Source organism: Nannospalax galili, unplaced genomic scaffold, assembly GCF_000622305.1.
Source record: "Nannospalax galili isolate Female #2095 unplaced genomic scaffold, S.galili_v1.0 scaffold663, whole genome shotgun sequence".
Lineage (NCBI taxonomy): Eukaryota > Metazoa > Chordata > Mammalia > Rodentia > Spalacidae > Nannospalax > Nannospalax galili.
In genome coordinates this window covers 8,414,042-8,440,125 of record NW_008351881.1, presented here as the reverse complement: position 1 = coordinate 8,440,125, position 26,084 = coordinate 8,414,042, and the positions used below count along the sequence as shown (strand labels likewise).

At 42.7% G+C, this 26,084-nt stretch overlaps 1 protein-coding gene across 2 annotated transcripts in view; it reads left to right on the top strand.

Annotated features, from left to right (window-relative positions):
• Nucleotides 1-26,084, top strand: part of Ttc39b (tetratricopeptide repeat domain 39B) — a 139,778-nt gene that overhangs the window by 8,580 nt on the left and 105,114 nt on the right. For both annotated transcript variants that reach the window (XM_008848842.3, XM_008848841.3), the window contains exon 2: nucleotides 20,773-20,807. In XM_008848842.3, the coding sequence (XP_008847064.1) occupies nucleotides 20,773-20,807 (35 nt within the window). The remainder of the gene's footprint in view (nucleotides 1-20,772; nucleotides 20,808-26,084) is intronic.

Here is a 26,084-nt window from a genome sequence, read left to right as displayed (position 1 = left end):
CTCTCCCTCCCTCTCCCTCCCTCCCCCCCTCCTTTTCTCCCTTTCTCCCCTCCCTCCCTCCCTTTCAGTGGGGAGATGTGTGACTCCTCCTGCACTTGAGGATAGTTGTCTCTTTCTACTTTTCACTTTTTCTTTTCCCTATAGGAGCTTTTTAAGTTTGTTTTTAATCAGTACTCCTGTAGATACTGTCAGCTGACTGCAAGGAACTTAAAACATTAGCTGCAGATTCTCCATCTGTAGCAGGCCCCTGACTAAAAGACATCCATCTTACCATCCTATCTGACCTGGCCTAGTTATTTTCCAGTTTCCCTAAAATTGCCTACACCCTATAGGGACCAGGAATTCTTTTTTTCCTTTTTTCCTTTTTTTTTTTTAAAGGGGGAGGAATGAGTTTACTAGAGAAGCTCAAAAGAATGAATAGCTTTAGAAACCGTTTACAGCTGGTAGAAGGAATCCACTTAGCCCTGGGAGTGCCGCTAAGGAAGAAATGTTACTAAAAACACGGTTGGGGAGAGTCTTTAAGTATTGATACATGGCTTGTTTTGTGTTGAAGTTGATGTCCGGTGTCTTCCTCTCTTGCTCTCCTTATTTTATGAGTGCCGATGTCTTGCTGATCCTGGAGCTCACCATTTCCATGAGACAGGCTAGCCAGAGAGTCCCAGGGATCCACCTGTCTCCACCCCCAAGTGCTGGGGTCATAGACACCCTGATTTTATGTGGGTGCTAGAGGTCTGAACTTGGTGGACCAGGAATTCTTAGAAGCTGCCACAAAAGCTATTGCCTAAAGCTGTATCTGCTTCTAATCTGCTTCTATCCATGCTTGCTTGCTTGATGGGGTGGGGGGCAATAATAATTTTAAACTTTTACTGACTTATGCAAATATGTGCTTGAGTTTAAACCATGATGATTGGCCCCTTGTGTTCCCGCTTTTGAGAAATATCTGAGTATGTATAAAAAGTTCTTGCAGACTCCCTTTGGGTCTGCTCTCTGTATTTACTCCTGGACTGCAGGGACAGCCTGGCCATTAATAAAATCCGTCCTATCTTGTGGCTGAATTCTTGGCAGTTATCAGACTATAACACATCACATCCATAGATAGTGAATGATGGTGGCAATACCTTAACATAAGTGTAAGGGAGTGCAGGCTAGCCTTCAAGGAGTCCTTCCTGTCAGTTCTCGGGAGTAGAATCTGATTTCATTCTTCATAAATGCAGAGTATTGGGGAAGTTCCATATTGGGCCCAAGGCTGGACAGCAGGGGAAGCCAGAACCAGAGCCCAGTTGCTGCTCTATGGCCTTGGAAACTTGGTGCAGCTGTGAACAGAGGGTAGCAGGCCTTGGTCAGGGAGTACCTGATGGAAGGTTCTGTGTGTAGTCACGTACCGGGTTCTGGACGAGGGCTTTGGCATCAGGCCTTATAGTCCCCAGGAGAGTCCCCTGGACTCTCACTCCATCCTCATCTGGCTGGTCGGACTCACTTTGCTGATGATCATCTGAAAATCTGAGGTTTGTTTTCTTGGTGCTCAGTGGCCTGAGGCAGGTAGGAGGAAAAGGGGACTCAGCATCGCCCAGAAACCTGGGCTTGTCCTTCTGCCACACAGCAAGGACACAGACTGGCTGGCTGTCTCAAGAGTCTGAGAATTAGGTGACAGAATAGCCTCTGACCTTACCTGGCTCCTTGTTCACCCCACTCAGGTCATAGTCCTAAGTCTTACACGTTCTTAGGCAGTGAGGCTGAGAAAGGGGAAAGTGAAACTAAAGAAATAAGATCCATCCTTATTTCCTGTATAGAAAACAAAAGTGAAAAGGACAGCACAGGAGGGTGGAGACAGCGCCTCACTGTCAGAACAGACTGGCCAGCGCTGTGGTGCACAGCTGTAGTCACAGCTCCTCCGGAGGCTGAGGTAGGAGGATCGCTTGGGCCCAGGAGTTCTGAGCAGCCTGTGTGGCACAGTAGCCCCCACACATCCTAGAAACAGGAAGTAGTCAGGAAATAGTGCTGTCTTAGCACAAAGTCAGGGTTAACTCTAAATTCAGTGCCTTTCCACTAGGTCAGGGTCCTGAAAATTTCTTTTGAAGGCCTAATGCAATGTGACCCCCCCCCGCCACACGCCTATTTTTGTAAGTGAAGTTTTATTGGAACACAGCCATGCCTGTTCCTTTAGATGTTGCCTGTGGCTTCTTCTGCGTTACAGTGTATAACCTTAGTAGCTGGGGCATGGGTTTTATGGTAGGTACTGCCTGAATACTCCTTGGTCCATGTAGTTTGCTGACCCTTTTCTGCACGATTTCTAGGGATACAGCTTATTCATATATGCTGTAAACTCTAGGGTTTAAAATGGCCCATTTGGGGGCTGGAGGGCTGCAGTAAACTGCTGTAGCCCTTTCTTACATTCCTTTTCTCTGCTTCCTGGACGTCAGGCAGTGAATAGTCTCTGTGACACTCCATCGCCATGATGTGCTGCCTCACTACAGTCACTGTACCGCCTGCTTTTCACTGCCTCCCAGCAATGCCTTTTTATTATGGCCCCTAAATGGACTACCCCATTGATTAGGTGAGAGCCCACAGGATCCAAACACTTCCTAAAAGCCCATCAGCTGGCAACCAAGTCCCTGATATATGAGCCTGTGGAGGCATTTCATATTCAAACCCTAATACATCCATAATCATTAATATTGTCTTAGTACATGTGCGCTCCCTCCAAACCTAGTTTATCAGACATGGTGGGGCATTCCTGTAATCTCAGCACTCCAGGAGAGAGAGAGAGGAGGATCAGGAGTTCATGGTCATACTGAACTACTTAGACAGTTTGAGGACAGCCTGGTTATAAGAGACCCTGACTTTATTATTATTTTTTTTAACGTGTATAAGTGTATTACCTGCATAGATATAAGTGCACCAGTGTCGTGCAGTATGAGCAGAGGTCAGAAGAATGTCGAATTCCCCTGGAACTGGACTTAACAGATGGTTGTTAGCTGCCATGTGGGTGCTGGGGATCGAACCTGGGTCCCCTGCAAGAGCAGCCAGTGCTCTTAACCGATGAGCCATCTCTCCAGCCCTCAAGAGACCCTATCTTAATAAATAAATCAACCAACCTAAGTTTATTGAGCTTGATTTACTTATCATAAAGTTCACTCCCTTTTCCTCCTTGGTGCTAGAAAACTAACCTGACTTCCTGTACATGCTGGGTAAATGCTCTACCACTGTACCACTAGCCCAAAGTCCTCTTATGCATAGGTTCAGTAATTTTTTTAAACTAAATTTCTGTTTGTGTAGCCATTGCCTCAGGCCAACTTAAAGAACATTTTTGTTACCCCGTAAGGATTGTGTCCCCGTTTTATTCTTGGCTCAGTTTACTTTTAACCCTTAAAATAATTGGAAAATTAAAAATCACCAGGAGAAAATAAAATTTCCCCAAGTGTAAGTGAAACCGAGTATCTGTCTGCTCCATGTGCTGAGGATAAAGCGTACTGGAGAGCCAGGGCACATTTGTGTCAGGAGCTCACGGGATTCAGACGCTGTGACCTGTGACAACATCAGAAGGGAGGCTCCAGGGCTTCATGAATTCCTGCTGCCTGCTGCAGGAATAATGTGTCCTGTTTGCAAGAAGACAGATGTGCTGGTGAAGAGGATGACTTCTACCCTCTGATTTTCTAGTTTATTCCCTAAGGAACTTGCTGCTTAGCCTACATGTTTAGTGTCTTCCAGAAAGGAAACACAAACAGTTCCACTTTTAAGCCATGGCCTGTTTAGAAAATGGGACTGTCACAGTGTATGGACTCTGATAGGAAAAGAGTCAAGCAAAATCAATCTTTTATCAACATCCGAATTTCAGATTTGTTCTGTTTGTTTCAAGCATGGCATGCGGGGGAGAGAAAAGAACATGGGTGGGCTTTCGAGTTAGTGGACACGGGTGGGTTCTCTGGCTGAGTGCTTCTCTGGCTAGTCCCCCCATTGGGAGCCTCATCAGAATAAAGAGGCTGCTAATGCTCCCCTTAGGTGCAGCACTGCTGCTTCAGCTGGTGCCTGGCGTACTTAAGTACTTGATTGCACCCTTACTTTGATTAGTAATTAGCTATAAATTTTACTTTTTTATAAATGCATTCATCTGGTAAGGATTTTGTAGAGTAGGCAGATCATCATTAGCAGGATTATTTCAGATTGCAACTAACCATATCACATATCTTGGCATTGCATTCTTATTTGCTGACAGTAATTTTAAAATGTACTTTGAGGAACGGTTATATTTTTGTTTTTATTTTAAAATCCAAATGATGGTAAAAGTCCTTTTGGAGAACTAGGGTTAAGCCAGGGAACCAAGGTTAAGGCACTTTGAGCTAGTTACCTAACTCACGAGTGAGGCTAAAGGAAGTGGTGTTGGTAGCTTGCCACCTGGGGTTAGGGAGCACTCACAAAATCTCCAATCACTTCGCTTATTTGTATTAATCATGCATATGTGATTAATATATGGGATATTTCTCACAACTCTTTAAGGTAGAAATACTGAGATTCATGGAATTCTTTTTCATCTAACATGAAGCAAACCAAGTTTGATTTTTGTAAGCAAACCCAGAGTTGGTTTAATAAGGTATGGTGCTCTGTAAGTCTTAATTATACAGCTGTTAGCTTAGAAAGAAGTACTGTTCCTTCTGAATGTTTCATGTCTTTACCTCCTTTAAAATTTATAGAGGAGGCAATTAGAGTAGTCCACAGCTTAATAAATGGTGGGTCACAACCTCATTATGGGGTCATATAACTGAATGTGGGAGTTGCAGAGTGTTTGGTAAGAGTATAAAGTTTCTGAACGTGCAGTGACCAGAATTAATTCAAACCAAACATGCAAATAACCCAAAGTGTTTCTGGTAATGCTTGCCTGTGTTGCATCACACGACTGTACTTGTTACCCATGTACTTTGTACCACACATGCAGTCATGCCAAACAGTGCCCACTGACCAACCGTCACTACCTGAAATAACCATGGCTAAATTGAAGATTATTGTCTTATGAGTTGCAGTGTCTTTACTGTACATACAAACTTTTCTGCTGTTATAGAAATAGGTTTAACTCTGGAAAACAAAGTCTTTTATTATTTTTCTACTATCATTTCTTAGTGCAGAAGTATGAAATTAGTATATTTTGGGGGTTGTATTGTTTAGAATGTTTTATTTTGTTTTATTTTTTGGTCTTTTTTTGAGACAGGGTCTCTCTGTAGCCCCAGCTGGCCTGGAACTCACTATGTAGACCAGGCTGGCCTCCAACTCACAGAGATCCACCTGCCTGTGCCTCCCAAATGCTGGGATTAAAGGCGTGTGCAACCATGCCCACCTGAATGTTTGATTTTAAAAATTGCTGTTTGAGTTGCTGATTTGGGTTTCATAAAACAATTGTTAAGTGAAGTTTGGCCTGGAATTAGGACAGAATTTCCAAAACTTTCTGAAATGGCCTTAAACAGATTTTTGTTATTTTAAACTATGTGTTTATATGAAATGGTGTTCTCAGCATTGATTGTTAAAAGACTAGGGTATCAGTCAACTCTGAGAAATGTTGAAGATGCTCTGAATCTTGAGGTATCAAATATTCAGCCAAGATTTAATTCTTTTAGAAAAACAAGCACATCCATCTCATCAGTGTGCAGATATGCTGTTATCCTTAATAAATAATAAAATTAGCTGTAGGTCAAAGAATTGGGATTGCATTAAATTTCTTGAGTGAAAAGGTGTTGTGAGTGGAAAAAGTTTGAGAAAAAGAATGTACACAGGCCCAGTCCAGGTGAGAGTGGGACTCAGTATTTCATATGACAGGTACGGACATTTTAAGACTGAGGCAAATGTAATGTATTTAAAGAACACTTGTCTGTCTGTTAAAGACCGTAGAGCTCCCTCTTTCAACAGAGGCAACCGGAGACAGTCATCCTTTTGTAATTTTCAGGAGCAGACACGGGGCTTTGCAGGTGGGTTTAAAACAGCAGTTCACACACAACAGGAGCATCGCCTCACCCTTGGTTCTCTTTTCTGTCCTCTCATCCTGCCCTTCTGCCATCAGCTGGTCCTGTGGAGTCTACTTCATAATGTATGTGGTGCTTTCTCCCTTCACCTGCCAGCACTGCCACCCTCCTCAGTCCTACGTCAAGGCCTTACATGCCCTCACTTCTGGGAGAGGGTGTCGCTGTTGGTATCGCTGTCTCCTCTTTGCCCTCTGTGAGCTGCTCTCTACTCTGCGGCCCTCTTGCTCTTTTTCAGACATTGATTACATGTTTCTTCCCAGCTTACAGACTGAGGGACTGTCCTTAGTAATAAAGGAAACCACTCTCCTTGTAATCAAATAGTCAGGCTGTTGTCTTTTTCCTCTGGCTGTCTCCTGCCTGTCTCCTCTTGCCCTCCAGCCACCCTAGCTCCTGTTCCATTTCCAGGACATGCCAAGTTGTTTGCCACCACAGTGCTCTTTGTGAGTGCTTCCTGGCCTGTCCAACTCAACCATGACCAACTCCCAAACTTCTCATCCGTGTCCTTTCTATACTACATAGCCTGTTGGCTTCCTCTTAGCTGTGATTACTATCTGCACAATCTTGTTTGCTTATATTCTTTTTTGTTACCTGTCTTTTGTGGCAGATTTCCATTGCAGGCCACAGCAGTTGCTGCAGGTAGTTTAAGGAACAAATGAGCTGCTTGGAAGGGCTACAAGAGCACTTGGATCTAGGTGGTTGTTCATGAATGTTCTATCTAGGACTGACACAGTTGGGGAAGATACTGGTGTTTTGTTAGCAAGAACTCTGGGGCTATGTTCTAGTTTTGTTTTTGTTGCTGTAATAAGTGCCATGACCAGAAGCAAACTGAGGAGGAAAGGGTTTATTTGGCTTATAGATTACAGCCCCCCATTGAGGGGAACCAGGGCAGGACCCTGGTGGCAGGAACTGAAGCCCAGCTCATGGAAGAATGTTACTGGTTTGCCTCCCCTAGCTTGCTTAGCTACTTTTCTTATATAGTCCAGGCCCACCTGCCCAGGGGTGGTACTGCCCACAGTGGGCTGGGCCCTCCTATATCGATCAGCAATCAAGAAAATGTCGCCCAGGCAGGCCCACAGGCCAGTCTCATGGAGGAACTCCTCAGTTGAGGTCCCCCTTGCCAAGATGACTCTGCTTTGTGTCAAGTTGACAAAAACTAGCCATCGCCGGCTGTTGTTCAGCTTTCCCTCGCTGTGATGAATACCTGAGGTAACTACTTAAAAGGAGGAAATGTTTATTTCGCTTTCAATCCAGGATCAGCTGGCTCCATTGCTTTTGGCCCAAGAAGAGCAGAACATTCTGCTGGGGAGATGTGGTAGAAAAGCTGCTCCCCTTGTGGTGGCCTGGAAGAAAGAGAGACAGAAGACAGGGCTGGGGAGCAGTATCCCCTACAAGGGCATGCTCCTATGACCTGACTTCCCTCCACAAGTCCCCACCTCTTAAAGTTCTACCACTTCCCTGTAGAACTTTAGTACGAATAGTACTGTCAGCTGAGGACCAGGCCTTCAGTACACGGACACTTCGGGGGACATTTACGATCCAAACCATAACTAGGGCTCAGCCTTCATGACACTGTGCAGCAGCTAGACAGTGGATGCTGAAATGCTGCTGCTGAACCACCTGCTTCTCACCTCTGATGGACGCAGGGGAGAAAAACAGCTGTAGCTCTGGGTGGCTCTCAGATCTGGATGGGAGGAAACTGTTTTTTTAAAACATGTTTTATTATTTAGCTCTGGCTAGCCTGGAAACTTAAATTGCTCCTTCCTGTAACTCCTGGGTGCTGGGATTGTAGGTGTGTGCTACCACACCCAGTGTGTATAGGTATATCTTAACAGGAAGAACCTAATTACACCCAGGCACCTAGAGCAGTGAGTTTCGAGATTAGTTAAGGGTTAGTAATGGAGTCAACTTCAGAGAGCAGCAAAGCAAGCACTTTCTCAAAGTCCACTTGGGAATATATGTTGGTGTGTCAAATATGTGAGTCATTAAGAGGGTTGGGAAAACAACTGAGTCTTAATGCTAAAGTTAAGATATGCATCAACTTAGGCCAGCCAGGGAGACCCTGTCTCAAAAAGACCAAAAAAAAAAGCCTCAATTTTTCAAGATTAAGAATTCTTGTCAGAGGCTGGAGAGGTGACTTAGCAGTTAAGAGCACTTACTGCTCTTGCTGAGGACCTGGGTTTGGTTCCCAGCAGCTACAAGGTGGCTCACAACTGTCTGTAACTCCAGTTCCGGAGGATCTGACAGCCTTTTCCGGCCTCCACAGGCATTACATGCAGGTCAGTGTAACTCCAACTATGTACATGCAGATCAAGCAGTCATATACACAAAATAAAAATAAATCTTAAAAAATTCCCATTGTAGGAATTTTCATGACAGGCAAGCTCTAGATATTAGAATTTTTTCAAAGGGTAAGATTGTGAGAATATAAATGCTATCTAGGCCATATTTGGAACCATTTGAGTACAACAATGATTAAGGATTAACAACAACGATTAAGGATTGTAGTGAACATCGAAAGTGATAGGAATCTTTGAGTTGTGTTGTTGGAAGATAAAGAAATAGCTAGATAAGTAGGGGAACCAGAGGGGTTTGCCTGAGGTAGAATGCCATAGATAGCTTGGAGCAGTGGAGGAGGGCTAGAGTTGGATGCTCAGTGTTCAGCTGCTTGTGTTAGGTTGCTTTAGGAGCTGGGGAAGTGGCTGATGAATATGAATACTTGTAATCCCAGAGCTCTGGAGGCTGAGTCAGGATGTCATCTCCTAGGTGCTGAGTTTAAAGGCATACTGGGTGAGGAGTAGTGTAGTCTCCTGTGATCACATGATCTCACCACAGATTTTTAAAAAATGTTTATTTACTGTGTGTATGTGTATACATGCACACATGTCTGTGGAAGTCAGTGGATAACGTCCATCATGTGGATTCTGGGGATTAAACTCAAGTCAGCAGACTTGGTGGCAAGCACCGTTACCCACTGGAGCCATCTCTCTGTTCCTCACCACAAACTTCATAATAATTGCCAAACAAAAAAAGTCACTATGTAGCTGGGCATGGTGGCACATGCCTGTAGTCCCAGCACTTGGGAGGCAGAGGCAGGCAGATCTCTGTGAAGGCCAGTCTGGTCTACACAATGAGTTCCAGGACAGCTGGGGCTACAGGGAGACCCTGTCTCAAAAAGACCAAAAAAAAAAGGTCACTATATGATGGGGACATGGGACACTGTACTAGGTGATCAAAATGAATACTACTAAAGGGCAGATGACACCTGTCAGTCCAGGTATACATGCCCTGGGGCTGTGGTTAGCTTTTCTGTAGTAGGTTAGTACCTGACTCTTCTCACAGAGATCTGTCAGAGAAACTTTAAATGAGGAGGTGGTCAAGAAAACAAGAAAAGAGGAGAGAGCTGTATTCTCCAGCACTGTCAATCTTATAAAAGGTAATGGTATTAAAATTCCAGATTAATGGAGGAAGAAGACACGATGGCTAAATGCAGTAGTTGACCAAGTCCAGATCCTGTTCTGCAGGGGGAAAATGCTGTGGAAATGTTGGGTCAGCTGATAAACTGTAACCTGAGTAGTATTGTGAAGTAGTCTAATTTGCAGAGGTGCAAACTAGGTTGTGTACAGAATAAACATACTTTGATGGATTCAGACCACCTTTACCAGTAAGCATTTTGCAACTCACTCTCAAATGGTTCAGAAAAAATACATTGTTTAGTTCACTAGTTAGCCAGGGTGCAAGGGAGGTGGGGGCTGGTGGGGAGTGGGTTAGGGAATCTGCTTCCACCAGGGCAAGTTGTCAGTGACCAGGGATGCTGGGAAGCGGCACACAGGTGTTCTTCATGCTGTTCTTATTTTGGCAACTATTCTGTAAATTTGCTGTGATTTCCAAATAAAGTTGTTGGTTTTTTTTTTTTGGTCTTTTTGAGACAGGGTTTCCCTGTAGCCCCAGCTGTCCTGGAACTCACTATGTGGACCAGGCTGGCCTTGAACTCACAGAGATCCGCCTGCCTCTGCCTCCCAGTGCTGGGATTAAAGGCATGTGCCACCACGCCTGGCCCAAGTAAAGTTTTTTAAAAAACCTGTCTGAGAGTACCCTTCACACTCTCAAAGAGCTAGTTCCAGTAAGCTGAGTGAGCTGCACTCCCATCCTGCCTTACTGTGCTGTGTTTTCTCTCGGTGTGCATGGTCTGCCTCTTAAAGGAATACCTGATAAATCCATAGGCATTCTCGTTTAAAAGTTTTAAATCACTCAGAAGCTAAACCACTATCTTTCTCTTTCCCATTCTCTCCCCCATATATGCAAATAAAACTGGTGTTTGCACTTGGTGTGTAAATACATGTTGCAGTGCGTTCCTAGGCTTGCTCATTCATATTTGTGTACTCTTTTGAGTGGTGCAGCTGTCATGTGTAGGTCTCTGTCTCATGCTCTGGGTGTAGCTCCTGGATCTGCCTCACCATGTCTGCACCTGAAAGGGAGGACCGGCAGGAAACAGCTTCCCACCCAGTCTGTAATTGTGATTGAGAGTTGCATTGTGAAGGCAGTGAAGAGTTAGCTCTTGCCTTGTCTGTGTGATGAAGTTTACTTTGTCAAATAGCTCTTTGTTGAATTTGTAAAATGTGCTTTTCAAAAACAGTTTTAAACACTAAGAGATTGTAGTTTCAGGGGCTAAAGTTGGTCTCTGTGGGTTTGGGTCCCGTTTCTGTCTTTTAACATGCTTTGTGTCCTTGGCAAGTGACTGTCCTTCCTTATGCCAAGGTCTCATCATTTGTAAACTGGGAACAGTACAAAGCTACTTCAGAGAGAAGGAAAAGAGAGTTGGTGTGCGTAATGGCATGTGGACTGTTGGCCCATAGAGTGCTGAGGAGTGACATCCCTGGCACTAATGATTTTTAGCAAAATCAAAAATTTTATGTGACAAAATCTTAATATTTATTTTTCCAAATTTAAGAACCAAGTTTATCAATGCACCCAAGCCAAGAGTAAATATTGTCATAAATGTCTCAACCCACATTATCCAAATAAGAGAACATTTCCATCAGTGCTCTTTGGAGACTCAGGACACCAGAGTGATAGACTAAGTAATGCTTTCTACTGGATGGTCTATTTTAAGTGCTTTTCACATACGACATTTGACCCATGAACCACCCAGTGCCAGAGCCAATCAAGGCACAGAAGGCCTGCCGAAGGTCACAAAGCTGGTGGGCGTTAAAAGTACCGTTTGAACCCAAGGAGGTGAATCTAAGCGTGTGAACTCAGATTTTCCTACATTTTCTTTCCTGCATCATGGGGTCTCTGAGGTTGAGGTTGTCTTTGGAGCTTTAGGAACTGCCCCTTCTGAGCATTCATATGATGGGGTGTGGGTCTGTGCTTTCTTTTTAAAGCCTTCACTCTGGAGCAGAGCCACAGGTGAGACAGTACCGTGAGGCTTTTGTTGGGGTAGGCTGGGAATTTGTAAAGTGATGCAGGAGGCTTGTTTTTGATTGTCCTTGGGCTGCACTGGAGATGTTTAACTGTAGAACCTCTGTAATAGTATCAGTGCAGAGTACTACTGAGTGTTTTGTCACTCTATGCCAGATATCTTAAATATGTTGTCTCAGATCTTATTTCGATGCTGTAAATTAAGTGATGTTATTCCTATGGTATTGAGGCCCAACAATGGATACGTTAAAGAAATCTGAGTCTCACAATCTTGTTAACAAATGGTGCTGGCAAAACTGGACATCCTCCTGCAGAAAAATGAAATTGCATCTATATCACCTTGTACAAAAATCAATTCGAACAGGATCAGAGACCTTAATTGAAAAGGGTTAACACTGAATCTTGTAAAGGAAAACATAGGGAAAATACTACAGGACATAAGTACAGGCAACAAAGTTTCAAACAGAACCCCAGTAGCACAGGAAACAGCCTCAGGAACAGACAAATGAGATCACACCGAATTAAAAAGCTTCTGCACACAGAAGAAACTACTAACAGGATGGACAGGCAGCCTAAAGAGTGAGAGAACCTTTGCCAGCTATATTTCAGACAAGGGCTTACTGTCTAGAATATATAAAGAATGTCAGAAAATAAACACCAAAAGACCAAACCTGCCAAGCAATAAATGGATCAATGATCTGGAAAGATAGTTCTCAAAAGAAGAAATACAGATGGTCCCTGTCTCAGAAAGACCCCCCCCCCGCAAAAAAATACAAAAAGTGTCCAACATCGCTAACCATCAGAGAAAGAGAAATTACAGCTACTTTGAGATCCCACCTCACCGCAGTCAGAGTGGCCTCCATCAAGAAAAGGAAGGATAGGTTGTGCCAAGGATGTAGACGAAAAAGAACCCTTAAATCCACTGTTTTTGCAGTGTAAAGTGGTGCAGTCACTATGGAAATCAGTGTGGAGGCTTCTCAAAAGACTAAAAATAGAACTACCATATGACTCAGCTCTACTGCTCCTGGGCATAGACCCAAATGGACTCTCCGTCCTACTACAGAGACACCTGCACATCCATGTTTGTTGCTGCTCTTTTCACAGTAGCTAGGAAATGGAATCAACCTAGATGTCCATCAACAGATGAGTGAGTAATGAAATGTAGTACATATATACAATGGGATTTTTTAGCCATAAAAAAGATGAAATTAAGAAATTTATAAGAATGGCTGTTGGGAGGGGGCAGAGATGGTCTCTTTTAAGGATGGGAATCTTGTTAGGCTAACCACGCTCCAGTGGATGGACCCACACTGAAGGACATTTGGAGACACAAATTAGACTCTATGGGCCTTATATATATATATATATATATGTACGCACATGTAATCATGTAATATATGTATGTATAAATACATCGTGTATATGTATATATGTCATTAAATTGGGCAGGGTGGCAGTAAGAGGAGGTGTTGATGGGGAGGGGATCGAAATACCACGAAATCATATGAAAATTATAAAAATTCAATTTAAAAAAGTTGGATAGCTGGGGTGGTGGTACACGCCTTTAATCGCAGCAGTCAGAAGGCAGAGGCAGGTGGATCTCTGTGAGTTCAAAGCCATAGTGAGTTTCAGGACAGCTGGGGCTACAGGGAGACCCAGTCTCAAAAATACCAAAAAAAAAGCTGGATAAAAAAGAAAGGGAAAGCATTGTATTGAGGTAAGCTAGGCTCAGAAAGACAAGTACCACAGGTTCTTTCTCATATGCAGATCATAGCCTCTAACTGTTAAATACGCATATCCAGGTAGAGCTGAAAGAAAAGACTGGGAGTCTAGGTGGGGCCATGAAACTAGAAAAAGAAAGGCCTTAAAGCAGGGGCGGGGAAGGTGGGAAAAGAAAGTGGAAGGGGGAGGTGAGAAGGGGAGGAGGTGGGAAGGGGGAGGGAGGAGAGGTGGGAAAGGGGGGAGATGAGAAGGGGAGGAGGTGGGAAAGGGAGGAGGTGAGAGGGGAGGAGGTGGGAAGGGGGAGGGAGGAGAGGTGGGAAACAGCACTGCAGGGAAAGAGGGGGCAGGGAAAGAGGGAGGGGACTTGGGGAATCAGTCAAAATGAAATAGGTATGAAAATCTTATATGGAAACATCTGTTACTTCTGTAAGCTAATTTAAAATGGACTCATACTGAATGAAATTCTGAAATCAATTAAAAATATTTAAAATCAGGGGAAAATAAAATTATAATAAAAATAAAGAAATCTGAGTCTTTCCTCATGGTAACAACAGCATAATTACCTGATTTTGTAGTATCTTTATGAAAGTTTAAAATTGATCCATGTTAAGGATTTCTCAGACTCGAGGTGGTGTTTTCTGCTATTCCTGCTGCTTTTGTTACCAGGACAGAGAAGCAGTAGCAGTAATTGTAGAGGTGAAGTGCTCACTATGATTATTTGTGAGCTAGAAATAATCATGTAAGTCTCCATTGTAGTGCCCATGTTCATAGGTGGAATCTGTGATTCATTCATAAAGGAAACTGTGTCCTTTTAACAGTAAAATACCTCCATCAGTGGTAGTTTCAAAAAGACACACACAAAAAAAGTTTAAAATATTAGAACTTTAGATAAGATTGGGTTCTGCTGTTCATTTTCCCAGTTCCATGCTGGGTTACTGCCTGGGAGTCTCTTGGGCCACCCTGGTCAACAACTCAAAGGAAGGGATCTCCTGTCTGGCATTGTTTCTTGTTACGTAGCCTTTAGCTATACACATGGACTCAAAGAATTATATTGGCCCCTTTCATCTTTGGTTATACTTTCCTTTTGGGTGTTTAAGACCATACAGTTGGCCCAAATAAACCCAATTTATTTTCACTCTTACAGGGATGACAGAGTATATGGACTCCAGTGGGGGAATGGGGGAATGCTATGGGAGGGTGTCATTTGGGATGCAGGTATAAAGATGAGTAAGATTGTTTGGGATGTTCTGTATGAAATACACAAATCAATAGAAAAATTAAAAAATTAATAGGTTTTTAAAGGAAATTAAAAAAAAATTGAACTAAGTCTTCCGTTTGTTGTTGCTCTTTGTGTAAAATTGTTCCCCTGCAAAAAAACAGTAGGCCCTAGCCAGGCGTCCGCTAACTGGAGATTAGATGTGTGAGATAGTGGTTAGTGCTAGAGGGCAGGGTCATGACACAGGGGATCTTGATTTACAAGGTTGGTTTTATAGCCATAAAAATAGTAGCCAAGAAATACCAGTGAGGAAGTAAAAAATTTGCTCATCTAAGTTAAATAAATTCAAAATGTGCGATTGTAAAAGATTTGCTTTTTGCATCTGCATTCTGTTTTTATTATATTATTATACACTCTAGTGCACATTTTTAGAATATCTTATTCTGTGACAGTTTCATGCATTGTATATAATGGATCTTGATCATACATAAGTGCCCATTTTATTTGTGTGTACTCATTTCTCTATGAAGTTATGTTCCAAACTGTATGTGCTCCGTGATAATGGTAGAGTGTTTCTTCCATGTTAATTTTGATTGTACATGATTTCTTAAAGTACTGGCTTTTGGAGCTTCTCTCTTAGGCTGCAACTTCTCCTTATAAAGTTAACTTTCATTTTAAAAAACATTCCATGTGGTAGTGGAAACTAGAGCCACGCTATCCAATTTTTTTTTTTTTGTGAGAGCGACATCTGGTGGTCGATACGTAATCTCATAGTTTCCCTGTGCTTGGGAATTCCAAAGAACCTGTATGAACTGCTTTCTTTGCTTGGTACTTAGCATTAGCCAGCTGTCCAGGATCAGGTTGGTGGTACTGATAACCAAAGACTGGGAGAAACCCAGTGCTCCATTTGGATGTGGTCCAGATAGCCATGAGGGATTTGCTTGCATGTGTGATGGACAAGTAACTCCCTAGTGAAGGATTTCTGGGCAGTTCAAAGACTTTATGATTTTGAATTCTGTGACCTCTCTGCTTTACTCTTGAGGCTGGAGTCAAAATAGGTTCAGTGTCTTAGCCACACAGTGTTGGCAGATGTCGACTCCTCCTTGGTTAGCTGAGGTCCTTGGAGTCTTATGATGTGCTGTGCTCATGAGTTAATTTTTGCATGCTGGGAAGTCAACTGTGTAAGGGAATGTGTGTGAGAGAATTTGAGGCAAAGGTATTCAAAAAGGGAAAAGAGGCGCTAGTATCTCTCAGTGTACTCTTTAGGAATATCTCTTTGCTGCAAATATACCCTTGTCAGATGTTTTTCTCTATTCTGAAAGAGGCTCAGAATCTTTGGTATGAAAAAGAGTTGAGGGATGTATGAAGAAGGAATCTACCCTGTCTTCACAAGTCAGCTGGTTCATCCCATCTGAGAGTAATATTCAGTGGAACTGTATTAGTGGAACCTGTTTTGCGGCAGACCTGTTTCACGCATTGTCTCGCTAAACTCCTTACAACACTCCTGGGGGGTGGTTGGGATTCCCATCCTACACTTCAGGAAATGGAGGCTTCAGAGTGCTATACCTGCTCCAAGTCAGGGGTGGAATCAAGGTTCACACCTAGACAGGTCTATCTTCCAATCCTAAATTAATTTTTTCCACTGTACTCTCTGATGGCAGTGTAATTAAATAATTGATGTATATTTACTTATACCAGTGTGCCTTCGCTGTGTGTAACAATATTTACACTCAGTAGTTTGAGGAATCCTGGTATAGTAACTGACTTCAGTCTGACTTCTCATCCTGCACATCTTAAGTCACAGAGCTGAAGGCCACAGCAAGGGGTGTTTGCAGTCCTTTGGACCCAGTCAGTCTCTGTGCTTTTAATTCTGCCTGAGTTCCAGGGCAAAGCGTGTGACATGGAACCTGGAGGAGTTCTAGGTTCTTATGTCCAGGAGCAAGGAATTGGACAAAGATGTGTAGATAGAAGCAGGAACAGGGGCAGCTTGTTAAGAGATAGTACCCTCCTAGGAGGGGGAGGCAGGCTGGAGTGGAGAGAAGAATTTAGTAGCTCAACCCAGTACCTGCGGCACAAAAGATGGGGCTTTAGGTCACATAGCAGTGGCTTTCTGAGTCATCGCAGAGCACAGGCTCTCCTAGTTCATGCAACTTCACATGTTCCATTAGCAACTTAAATCTGCTGCCAGTGTGACAGACACTGTGGAGTGCCTCTGCGGCTGCACCCGTGGTTCTAAGCCAGTTCGCCCGTTTGCCTAGGCTGGGGAGGGTTGGGGTTTCCAGCTTTCCTCTTCACCAGCAATGTTTTTGTGTGTGATGGCTTTGCAGCTTCTGTGTAAGACCTGCTCATCTTAACTCTCTGCCTGCATTCCTCTGTCATCAGGGCGTGTTTTCATGCCTCATCTCCCTGGGCATGGTTTAGAGGAACCCTAAAGTGGGCATAGAATCTGTGTACTTGTTCTCAGCAGCTATTGGGTTCTATGAGTCCTTAGTCAAACCCACAGTTTCACTGGTCAACAGGGTGGAGTGGCAGATGAACACCTCAGTGTGGAGAGCTTGGTGCTCTGGGGATGGGGCAGGGTCATTCTCATTGAGGAGGAAGGCGTCTGTAAGCCCCATCCAATGCCTTCATCTCTGCTAAAGGGCCATAGATAATAAGTACATGGTAGCATCCATTCATAGGGCCATGAAGTCATCCATATGAAAGATGGAAAAATGGAGGTAGGTGAAAGGTTTGGGGTTCAAGGACAACACTAGAGTGGATTTTCCTTTGGTGTAAGAGATTTATTAGAAGAGTAGCTGTCAGAGTAGGGGCTCCGAAGAGCATTCAGGTTCACTTGGCAGAGAGGGCCGCATGCTATCGGTTTTAGAGGAATAGGAACGATTCCATGCTGCATTATTGATGAGTAGCCCATAGTGCGTGCTTACAGTTGGGGTGTCGCCAAATGGGCTGTGAGGAGGGGAATAGCTAGAGTCTAGAACATTTTAGTTCTAGACACCAAACTACTTTGGTTCCAGGACTTATCACCATTTAACCAACATGGAAGAGCTTTACAAAATGGTGTGGCCCTGGCTAACAGTAGGGACAGTGGAAGAGGAGGAGGAGGAGGAGACCTGAGGGAAGTGGTTCTAGGGATATATGTAGCACATCGCTCTAAGTTTCCTTCTTCTTTTTCTTTCAGAGAGTAATATTTACCACACATTCCTTTCACACCACAAAATGAATTGGAAGTTAGATAAGGAAGCTTGGAAAATTTTGTGACTTTATTTGGTTTCTTTGGAAATTAATACAGCGCATTGAAACCATTGCTGTTAACATTATATTTGTCATTGTCTTTGCCTCTCCTCTAGGGATGAAAATAATATAAACATTTTCATCATTAGCGTCTTCATAATTGGAAATAAGCATTTATTAAGAATGTGCTGTGTGAGGCTGGAGAGATGGCTCAGTGGTTAAGAGCACTGACTGTTCTTGTAGACAACGCAGGTTCAATTCCCAGCGCCCATGTGGCAGCTAACAACTGTCTGTAACTCCAGTTCTGGGGGAATCTGATGCCTTCTTCTGACTTTCGTGGGCATTACATGGCATGGGTGCACTTACACACATGCAGGCAATACACTTATACACATAAAATAAAAATAATAAAAAAATTAAAAAAATAAGAATGTGCTGTGCTGAAATAAACTTGCTTGTGTTTTGCTCCCCAGAATGTGACAAAGCTAACAAAGTCATATGAAAATTCTTTGGAATTTCATATGAAATTCCCCTCCCCTCACTGGGTATCAGTATCTGTGTCCAGGGCCCCTGTCCTTGGGGCTGAGGTAGGTTTCATGCTACTGTGCCAGCAGGACCTCAGTGCTGGCCTGGTATCTGGAAGCTTTCTCCAGGAATCCTGTGCTTACCACATTAGTCCATTTGCTAAAGTGCAAAGTGCAATTGCTTAGGGCAAGGCCCTTCATTACAGGAGAAGGGGACTCAGCTAATCAGTCAGCCAACGATTATTTGCTCAGGGCCCATGGAATAAAAATTAGTATGCTGGGCTGTTAGGTAGTGCAAAGAGAGTGTAAAGGTCCTTGACTCTAAGGGAGTCAAAATAGGCTATTGAACAGTTAGGCATGATGGTGAATACCTGTATTCCCAGCATCTGGAGGGTTGAGGTAAAAGGATCAGGAATTAAAGATCATCTTCAGCTATAGAAGTCTTGGACCAGCCTGGAGTACCTGAGACCCTGTTTCAAAAATAAAAATAAAACAAAAGAAAATAAAGCCAGAAAACCTAAAACCAAACTAAAACCCAAGTAAAACAAAAACAATTACCATTTGTTGGCAATGTGTGATTGAGTCAGGTATGCTTAGGTTAAAACACTTGTCATGCTGTGCCCAGGGGTGCTGGTCCCTCAGTCATCTGTACCATAGGATGTGGGAGTCCAATGCAGCTGCCTTCAAGGAAGAAACCAGAGTTCTCTACAAATGCTCTTGTGTGTTAGTCATATGAACTCCCCTGTCTGTCAACTGCAGATAATCTGCATGCTGTCTGTGATTCAGCTAGAGTTAGGCGTCTTATATTTTTTTTTCTACACAAGACCACTTTTCATCTGAGAAATGCAACAGAGTTAACAAAGTCATATTTTTGCATATTGCACATATATGTATACAAATCAAACATTTACTGATAATACATCATAAATTTACTTTAAAATAAGTATTTGGTATACACATAATTTTACCATTGCAGAAGAAAGCAAATTTGCACTATGAGATGATGTGCTTGTTTATTTTTTATGCAAAGGGTTAAGAATTGGCTGAGTATTTGATCCTGCAGGACAGAGAGCCTGTTCAACACGCTTCAGAGATGCTCGATAGCTGTATTTTATTGGGGCACCATAGAAAGGCAGGGGAAACTTGGAGGACATGAGGAGTTAGAGAAGCCCCTCATCTTGGAATGCAGTTGAAGCCTTTTCTAGCAGAAAATAGAGTTCAATACAGTTAACCACCACTAATGGTCTTTTCCCCTTAGCCATAAACATGTAAGTTTTTAGGAATCTAACCAGAAACTCCATTTATGGAAAAGGACATGTGCTAAACTCCCTAGTGGCTTCTGGTTTTAGCTCATCAGATTCTAATTCTTTCTAAGCCATCTCTGGAACTGTCATATCTCTATTATTAAGAGAGAGAGGGCTCATCAGGTGAAAGTGCTCGCCATTTGCTATGACCTAAAAGTTCAACCCCCAGAACCCATGTCAAGGTGGAAGGGGAGAAGCAACTAAAGTTGTCCCCTCACCTCCACACAGACAGCAGCCAACCCTATTTCACTATATGAGCTAGCTGTGAAATTCTTTTCAGCATCAAAGACACAAATCCTTATTTGCACTGAGTTGAGGTTCCTAAAAGTCTAGGACTCCTCAGACTAACGAAGGTGAAAGTGTAGTGCTGTGTCTCGCCACCGTGTGCCGCTGTGTCTCACCACAGGCGGTTCAACCTCCAATGCTAGAAACACCAAGGTTTTATTGTTTGTTGTTTTGTTTGAGACAAGTTCTCACTATATAGCCCTGGCTGGCCTGGAGTTCATTATGGACACCAGGCTGGCCTCATACAGAGATTCACCCTCTTCTGCTGGGTTAAAGGTGTACACCACCACACCCAGCATAAGGGTCTTTATTTTGAGGGTTCTTAGTTTCATGGATAAAAGAATTAAAAAATGGACATAGAAGTAAACAAGAGGACAATCTTGTTAGAGTTTGGGAGGAAAAAACAGTCACCAAAACAGGACTGGCAATCTTGGCAGCTGCTGGGAGAGGGAGCCGAGCTGGATGAGAGGAAGAGAGAAAAATCATGCTTTTGGAGTTACAGTTCAGATAGGCTGACAGGTAGCTGCATGGAGTGGGGTGTGTGTCTTCAGAGTGAGAATGCAGAGGCTCAGGTCAGCCTGGTACAGGATTTTGGCTGATGTCTGAAAAAGAGACAGAGGGAAAAGAGGTTCTTCTTTTTGAGTTAGACTAGCAGGTAGCTCAGAGGTAGTGCAGGCAGATCTGAGAAGAAGGCCCAGAGGATGCTAATGTGGCCAGCCATGGAGAAAATGAAGACTGAATCGGGCATGTCCTGTGTAGCGTTCTGTGTCTGGGGTGAGTGAGGCCCAGGAGTGAAGGTTACTCCTGGAGAGATGTCATACTCGATATCAGCCAGGTTTGGGTGCAGGCTGAGTATTTTTAACGAGTCTTAATTACAATAAAAAGAAAAAGGATTCTCACTTAAGTTCACACAAATTTCTGTGACAGGAACCCCACTGGTCAGAGTTGTTACCCTGCTCCCTGCTCACCTTCTTCCTCATCCCCCGCCCACATGGGTAGACAGTTCTTCACAATGAAATTCTTCCTTCTTGAGAAACTCACTATACTTTCTTTTTCCTTCCCAGGAAATCTTTGAAGATGCTTTGGAAACCATCTCTGTGTAAGTAATAATATAATAAAAAGTATGTTATAGTGAAAATTGATGGTTCTCATGTATAAAATATAAATATTTCATTCTAAATTTTTTGGGAGTAGTGGACACTGTCTAGAAAGAAAAAAATCACTATATAATTTAGAAGTAAGGATGTGATTATGCTTAAAGATCTACATAACATTATTCTCAACTATATTTTTAAAATATTTCTTGTATTGTTAAAGAAAATGCTTTCCAACAAATTATTTTGTTTGTAGCTATCCTTTTAAACATTTGTCTGCATTTATTTATATGGTTATTGTTATTGTAGATTTTTATTTTGATTAGCATTTAATTTTATTACATGCTTTTATTCTAAGCTGTATGCTTTTTGTAATAATTTTAAATGATTAATAATGTTAGATAAAATAGAATTAGCCACGTTCCTTCTATTAGACATTTGGGTTCTTACTGGCTTAAAAACTTAAAACTAAGTAATGCATATTTAACTTTTTATGTTTCAATTATTTCCAAAGATGAAGAACTCAGATGGAAGATTGCTGGTTTAAAAGGGATGAGTGTGCTCATGGCTTTTTACATATCTCAAAATGCCTGTTTGTGGTAATTAGCTTGGGCTACCTTAAACAGTCTAATATAGGACACTGTATAGGTTAGGTGAAGCAACAGAAACTTACTCAGAGTTCTGGACATTGGAGGTATGAGGTAAAGGTGCCAGCATGGCTGGGTCTAGAGGTCCATTTTCTTGCTGTGTTTTCAGGCAGAGCACACTGTTCTTGTGAGTCACTGATCCATCCCATCATGAGACCCTCACTCTCCTAACTTCATCTAAGCCTAACCAGCTCCCATAGGCTCCATCTTTAAAGACATCACGTTGAGAGTTAGGACTTCACGTGTGAATTTATGGGCGGTGTGGGAGAGGACACACACTTCAATCCCTAGCACTTTCAAGAGTTTCATCTGTCTCCAGGGCTGCCAGTACAGTGTAATTGAAGTGATTTAGACTGCAGAGTTTTACCACAGAGTAGTACTTGAAAAATAGTTGTACAACTTAAATATCTGTTCTAATAATTTAAAACTTTTCTTTGTTCTCATTGTTTAGTATATTTGTAGGACTTTGTTTAAACCATTTAATTTTGTTGTTGTTCTGAGAGCCTTGTATGGACCAGGCTGGCCTCTAACACTTGATCTTCCTGGCTTGGCCTCCAGAGCGCTAGCTTTACAGGCATGCTCGGCCTTCTCTCTGTCCCTGTGGATTTTAGATTACACACACCCCAATCTTCTGTTACATTTGCCATCAAGACTTTCTTCAAAGTAGTATTTTTATGTTATGATTATAAAGTTTAATTTTTTCCAAAACATTAAAACATGTTTTTATTGTTGGTTATCTAGAAGACAAAAAATGTCCACACTTTAATTCTAGTTAAAGAGTAAAAATATAACCTTTCTAAATAGAAAGGACAGTTTCAGATTCATAAAATTATTGTGAAAATAATGAAGTGTTTCTGTGCACCCTACTCTGGCTTTTCTTATTAGTAATTTATGAAATAGAATAGAATCATTAATTTATGAAGTAGAATTAATTTATGAAATTTATGTTTGTCATACTTAATGATCTGTTGTGGTTCAAGGCAAAGGCCTGGGCATCAGAAAAGATGATAATGTATGTTTTAGTCTTCAAAGGCAGGGGAAGGAAGACATGTCTCAGCTTAAAGACAGATTGATAGACACAGGGTACAGCATTTGGGAAATTTCTAGGCTTGTAATCTGGCAGTTCATAAAAAAGTTCTCTGGCATTTAAAATGGAAGGAAAAGTAAAGATGAAAAATAGTGGCCCACTGAGCATGTCCTTTGGAGAAGTTTAAAGTGTTTGTGAATGTTATCATTTACTGGGCAGATGAGGGCTTTTATGGTCAGTTAGAACCATCTCAAATATGTAGAAATTTGCCACGTAAAGCACACAAATTTAGATCAGCTCCACTGTGGTCTCTTGTATCCTGACTGAACCAGTCTCTGCTGGCACGTGCTTCTTGGTGATTTCATGGCAGGCTATTCTCCTTTCCAGTGTTTGTGCACGATCTATTAGTGTAGTGGTATGTGAAATAAAATTTGTCTATAAGTCAACTGTGACATGACATTTGAAAAGTATAGAAAATGCTTTTCAAGGGCTAGGAATGAGGCTCAGTTGGTAAAGGGCCTGGTTAAGATACTCAAGGCCTTGGGAGTTTATCTCCAGAGCCACAAAAACTGGGTGTGGTAGTGCAAGCCTATAATCCCAGCACAGGGTTAGAAGCTCAAGGTCATCCTTGACCACATAGCAAGTTTTAGGCCAGCCTGGCCTACATGAGACACTAGCTTTAAAAAAATAAGTCTTGGGGGCTGGAGAGATGGCTCAGTGGTTAAGAACACTGGTTGTTCTTGTAGAAGACCTGGGTTTGAATCCCAGCACCCATATGGCAGCTAACACCTGTCCATAACTCCAGTTCCAGGGGATCTGATGGCCTCTTCTGTCCTCTGTGGGCATTGCATGACATGGGTGCACTTACCTACATGTATGCAATACATGCATACATATAAAATAAAAATAATAAATAAAATTTTTTTAAAAAGATGTTTTTTTTTTTTTAAAGTCTTTTCAGGGCTGGAGAGATGGCTCAGAAGTTAAGAGTACTTGTTGCTCTTGCAGAAGACCTGGCTTTGGTTCCCAGCACCCACATAGTGGCTCTCAACTTCTTGTAACTCCTGTTCTAGGGGATCTGACAACCCTCTTTGGGGTGTATATAAATTCAAACAGGCATACACATACATATATAAATATTTTTTAAATGCCTTTTCTGGCCACTGTCCTCAGAGCTGATCTTTTGGAACTTGCAAAACACTTGTTTTTTACATTTTAATTTTCTTTCTTTCTTTTTCTTTCTTTCTTTCTTTCTTTCTTTCTTTCTTTCTTTCTTTCTTTCTTTCTTTCTTTATTTTCTTTCTCTCTCCCTCCCTCCCTCCCTTCCTCCCCCCCTCGTGTGTGTGTGTGTGTGTGGGTGGGTGTGTGTGAGATGTGTGTGTGTACACGTATATATGCCACAGAATGTATGTTGAAGTTAGAGGACAACTTTTGGTAGTCAGTTCTCCCACGACGTGAGTCCTGGTGATTGAATTCAGGTAATCAGGCTTGGCAACAAGTGTCTTTACCCACTGAGCCATCTCTCACACCATTGATGCAAGTGCAGTTGGGTGACAGGATTCCTGGCCTTTGTGCTAGAGGGATGGACTGACCTGTAATACTCATGACTTTATTTTGATTAACTCTTCCTCAGGATAACCACAGTGGAAGTAGGACAGAAATCTGATGGGAAATCTGGCAAGGTAGTGGTTAATCCAGATATTCTTTCATGATAGTTCAAAGGAGTTTGGGGAGATAGATCACACTTATTTTCAAAGACTGATGGAACAGGTGCAGGTTTATGTGTTCTTAGCAGTGGTTTCTCATATGCCAAAGCATCTTGTTAAAGTTTGAATTTGTTCTGGCATAGGAATTCAGAGGTCTTTAATGGAATCCTGAGGTTGTGTGGATATGCTCTTCATGTGCAAGAACTGTTGTGAGTGTGACTCACCTGTAGAGGGTGAAATAGGCAGATTTAGCCAGGTGATTAGAAACTTAAAATGGAAATAAAAAGTATATTGTAACAGCTGTGGACATCTTTTCTTCTTCTGTTCAGCCATAAATTGTAGATTAGTAGAGCATAAGCTTTTTAGGGCCTTTTTTTCCTCATTTGCTTTGATGAATTGATGATGATGCTATAGTTTTGTATATTTTAAGGTTAGTTAAGGGTGAGTGTTGCCAAATAATAGTTGGAAAACCTCTAATATTTCTCACATTGACTAAATCATTGTCAGTTTAGGCAGACCCAGATTGATTTTAGATTTTTCCCTGCTGTTTTTGTCCCCAATTCTCTTCCCCGGGTCTGAACACAGATTTTTTTTTTCCCTACCCTCTCTGTACTGGTTAGTTTTTGTTATCAATTTGACACAACTTAAAGTCACATGGGAAGAGGGAACCTCAGTTAAAGAATTTCCCAGGTCAGATTGGCCTGTTGCCATGTCTGTGAGAAATTGTCTTGATTGATGATTGGTGAGGCCATCCGCTGTAGGCTGCTATCCCTAGGTAGGTGGGTCTGGGCTGTATAAGAAGGTCACCTGAGCATAAGCAGTGAGTAAGCCGGCGAGCAGCGTTCTGCTGTGGGTCTTGCCTCTAGGTTCCTGCCTCGAGTTCTCCACCCAACTCCCTCAGTGATGAACTGTGACCCGGGAGTATAGGATGAAGTGCACCTCCTGCAACACTGCTTTAGGTTATGATAGTTATCATAGCAACAGAAAGCTAACCAGGACACCCCCTTAACCTGATTTTTGTAACCAGATTGACAGTTATTTTATTGACTCTAAGATGTTATCATCATCATCATCATCATCATATTTATTATTAAGGGAAGAAAAGAGGGGAATATATGGGTGACTTTGCATAAGGGACAGGGCAAATGAAGCTGTACTGACATTGAATGAGCTTTGGGCTTAAGTAGAGGAGGAATTGAGGCAGGGGCAATATGATACATAACTGAGCAGTCCTGGTCAGGGTGTAGTCCTGCCCGCCATCATCTCAGCCCTGGTTCTGCCAGGTGGTCTGATGTCTTTATTGATGTCACCACTGAAGGTGTCAGCCTGCTTCCTAACAGATGATCAATTCTGCTCCAGGGAGCAGCCCTGTGCTCATGGATTATTGCCCTCATGTGGGGGGTGGGTCCTGTGAAGTTTTGTTCTTGGAATCCAAGGTAACTCCAGGTTTAGGAGAGGACTCTCTCTAATTTAAGCCTTGGAGGGAAAAACATAGATTCATCAAACACTCCTTGAGAGAGTATTATACCAACCTGCAGAGGTAAGCAGGAATGTAAAATAAAGGCATAGATGCCAGGCTTTCATCCTGCCTTTAGTTACCTTGTGCACCCAGGTGAGAAGTCAATGCAAAAAAGCAGCCTCCAAGTGCGGGGCGGCTCGGCAGGCCAGCTGCGGGAGGCTAGGGCCAGCTGCGGGAGGCTCTCCCTGTGCTCGTGGGTCGTTGGCCACCGGCCCACGAGGGCAGGGAGAGCAGAAGCGGCGAACGGGGTCAGAACGGCCAGTGGGTGCTGATGGAAGACAGCTCTTCTGGGGAAACTGATCACAGGCTGGTCCCAGGCGCAGTGAAACAGCAATGACACAGCTCCAGGCAGTAAGAACAGCTCAGCTCCAGGAAAAGTAGAG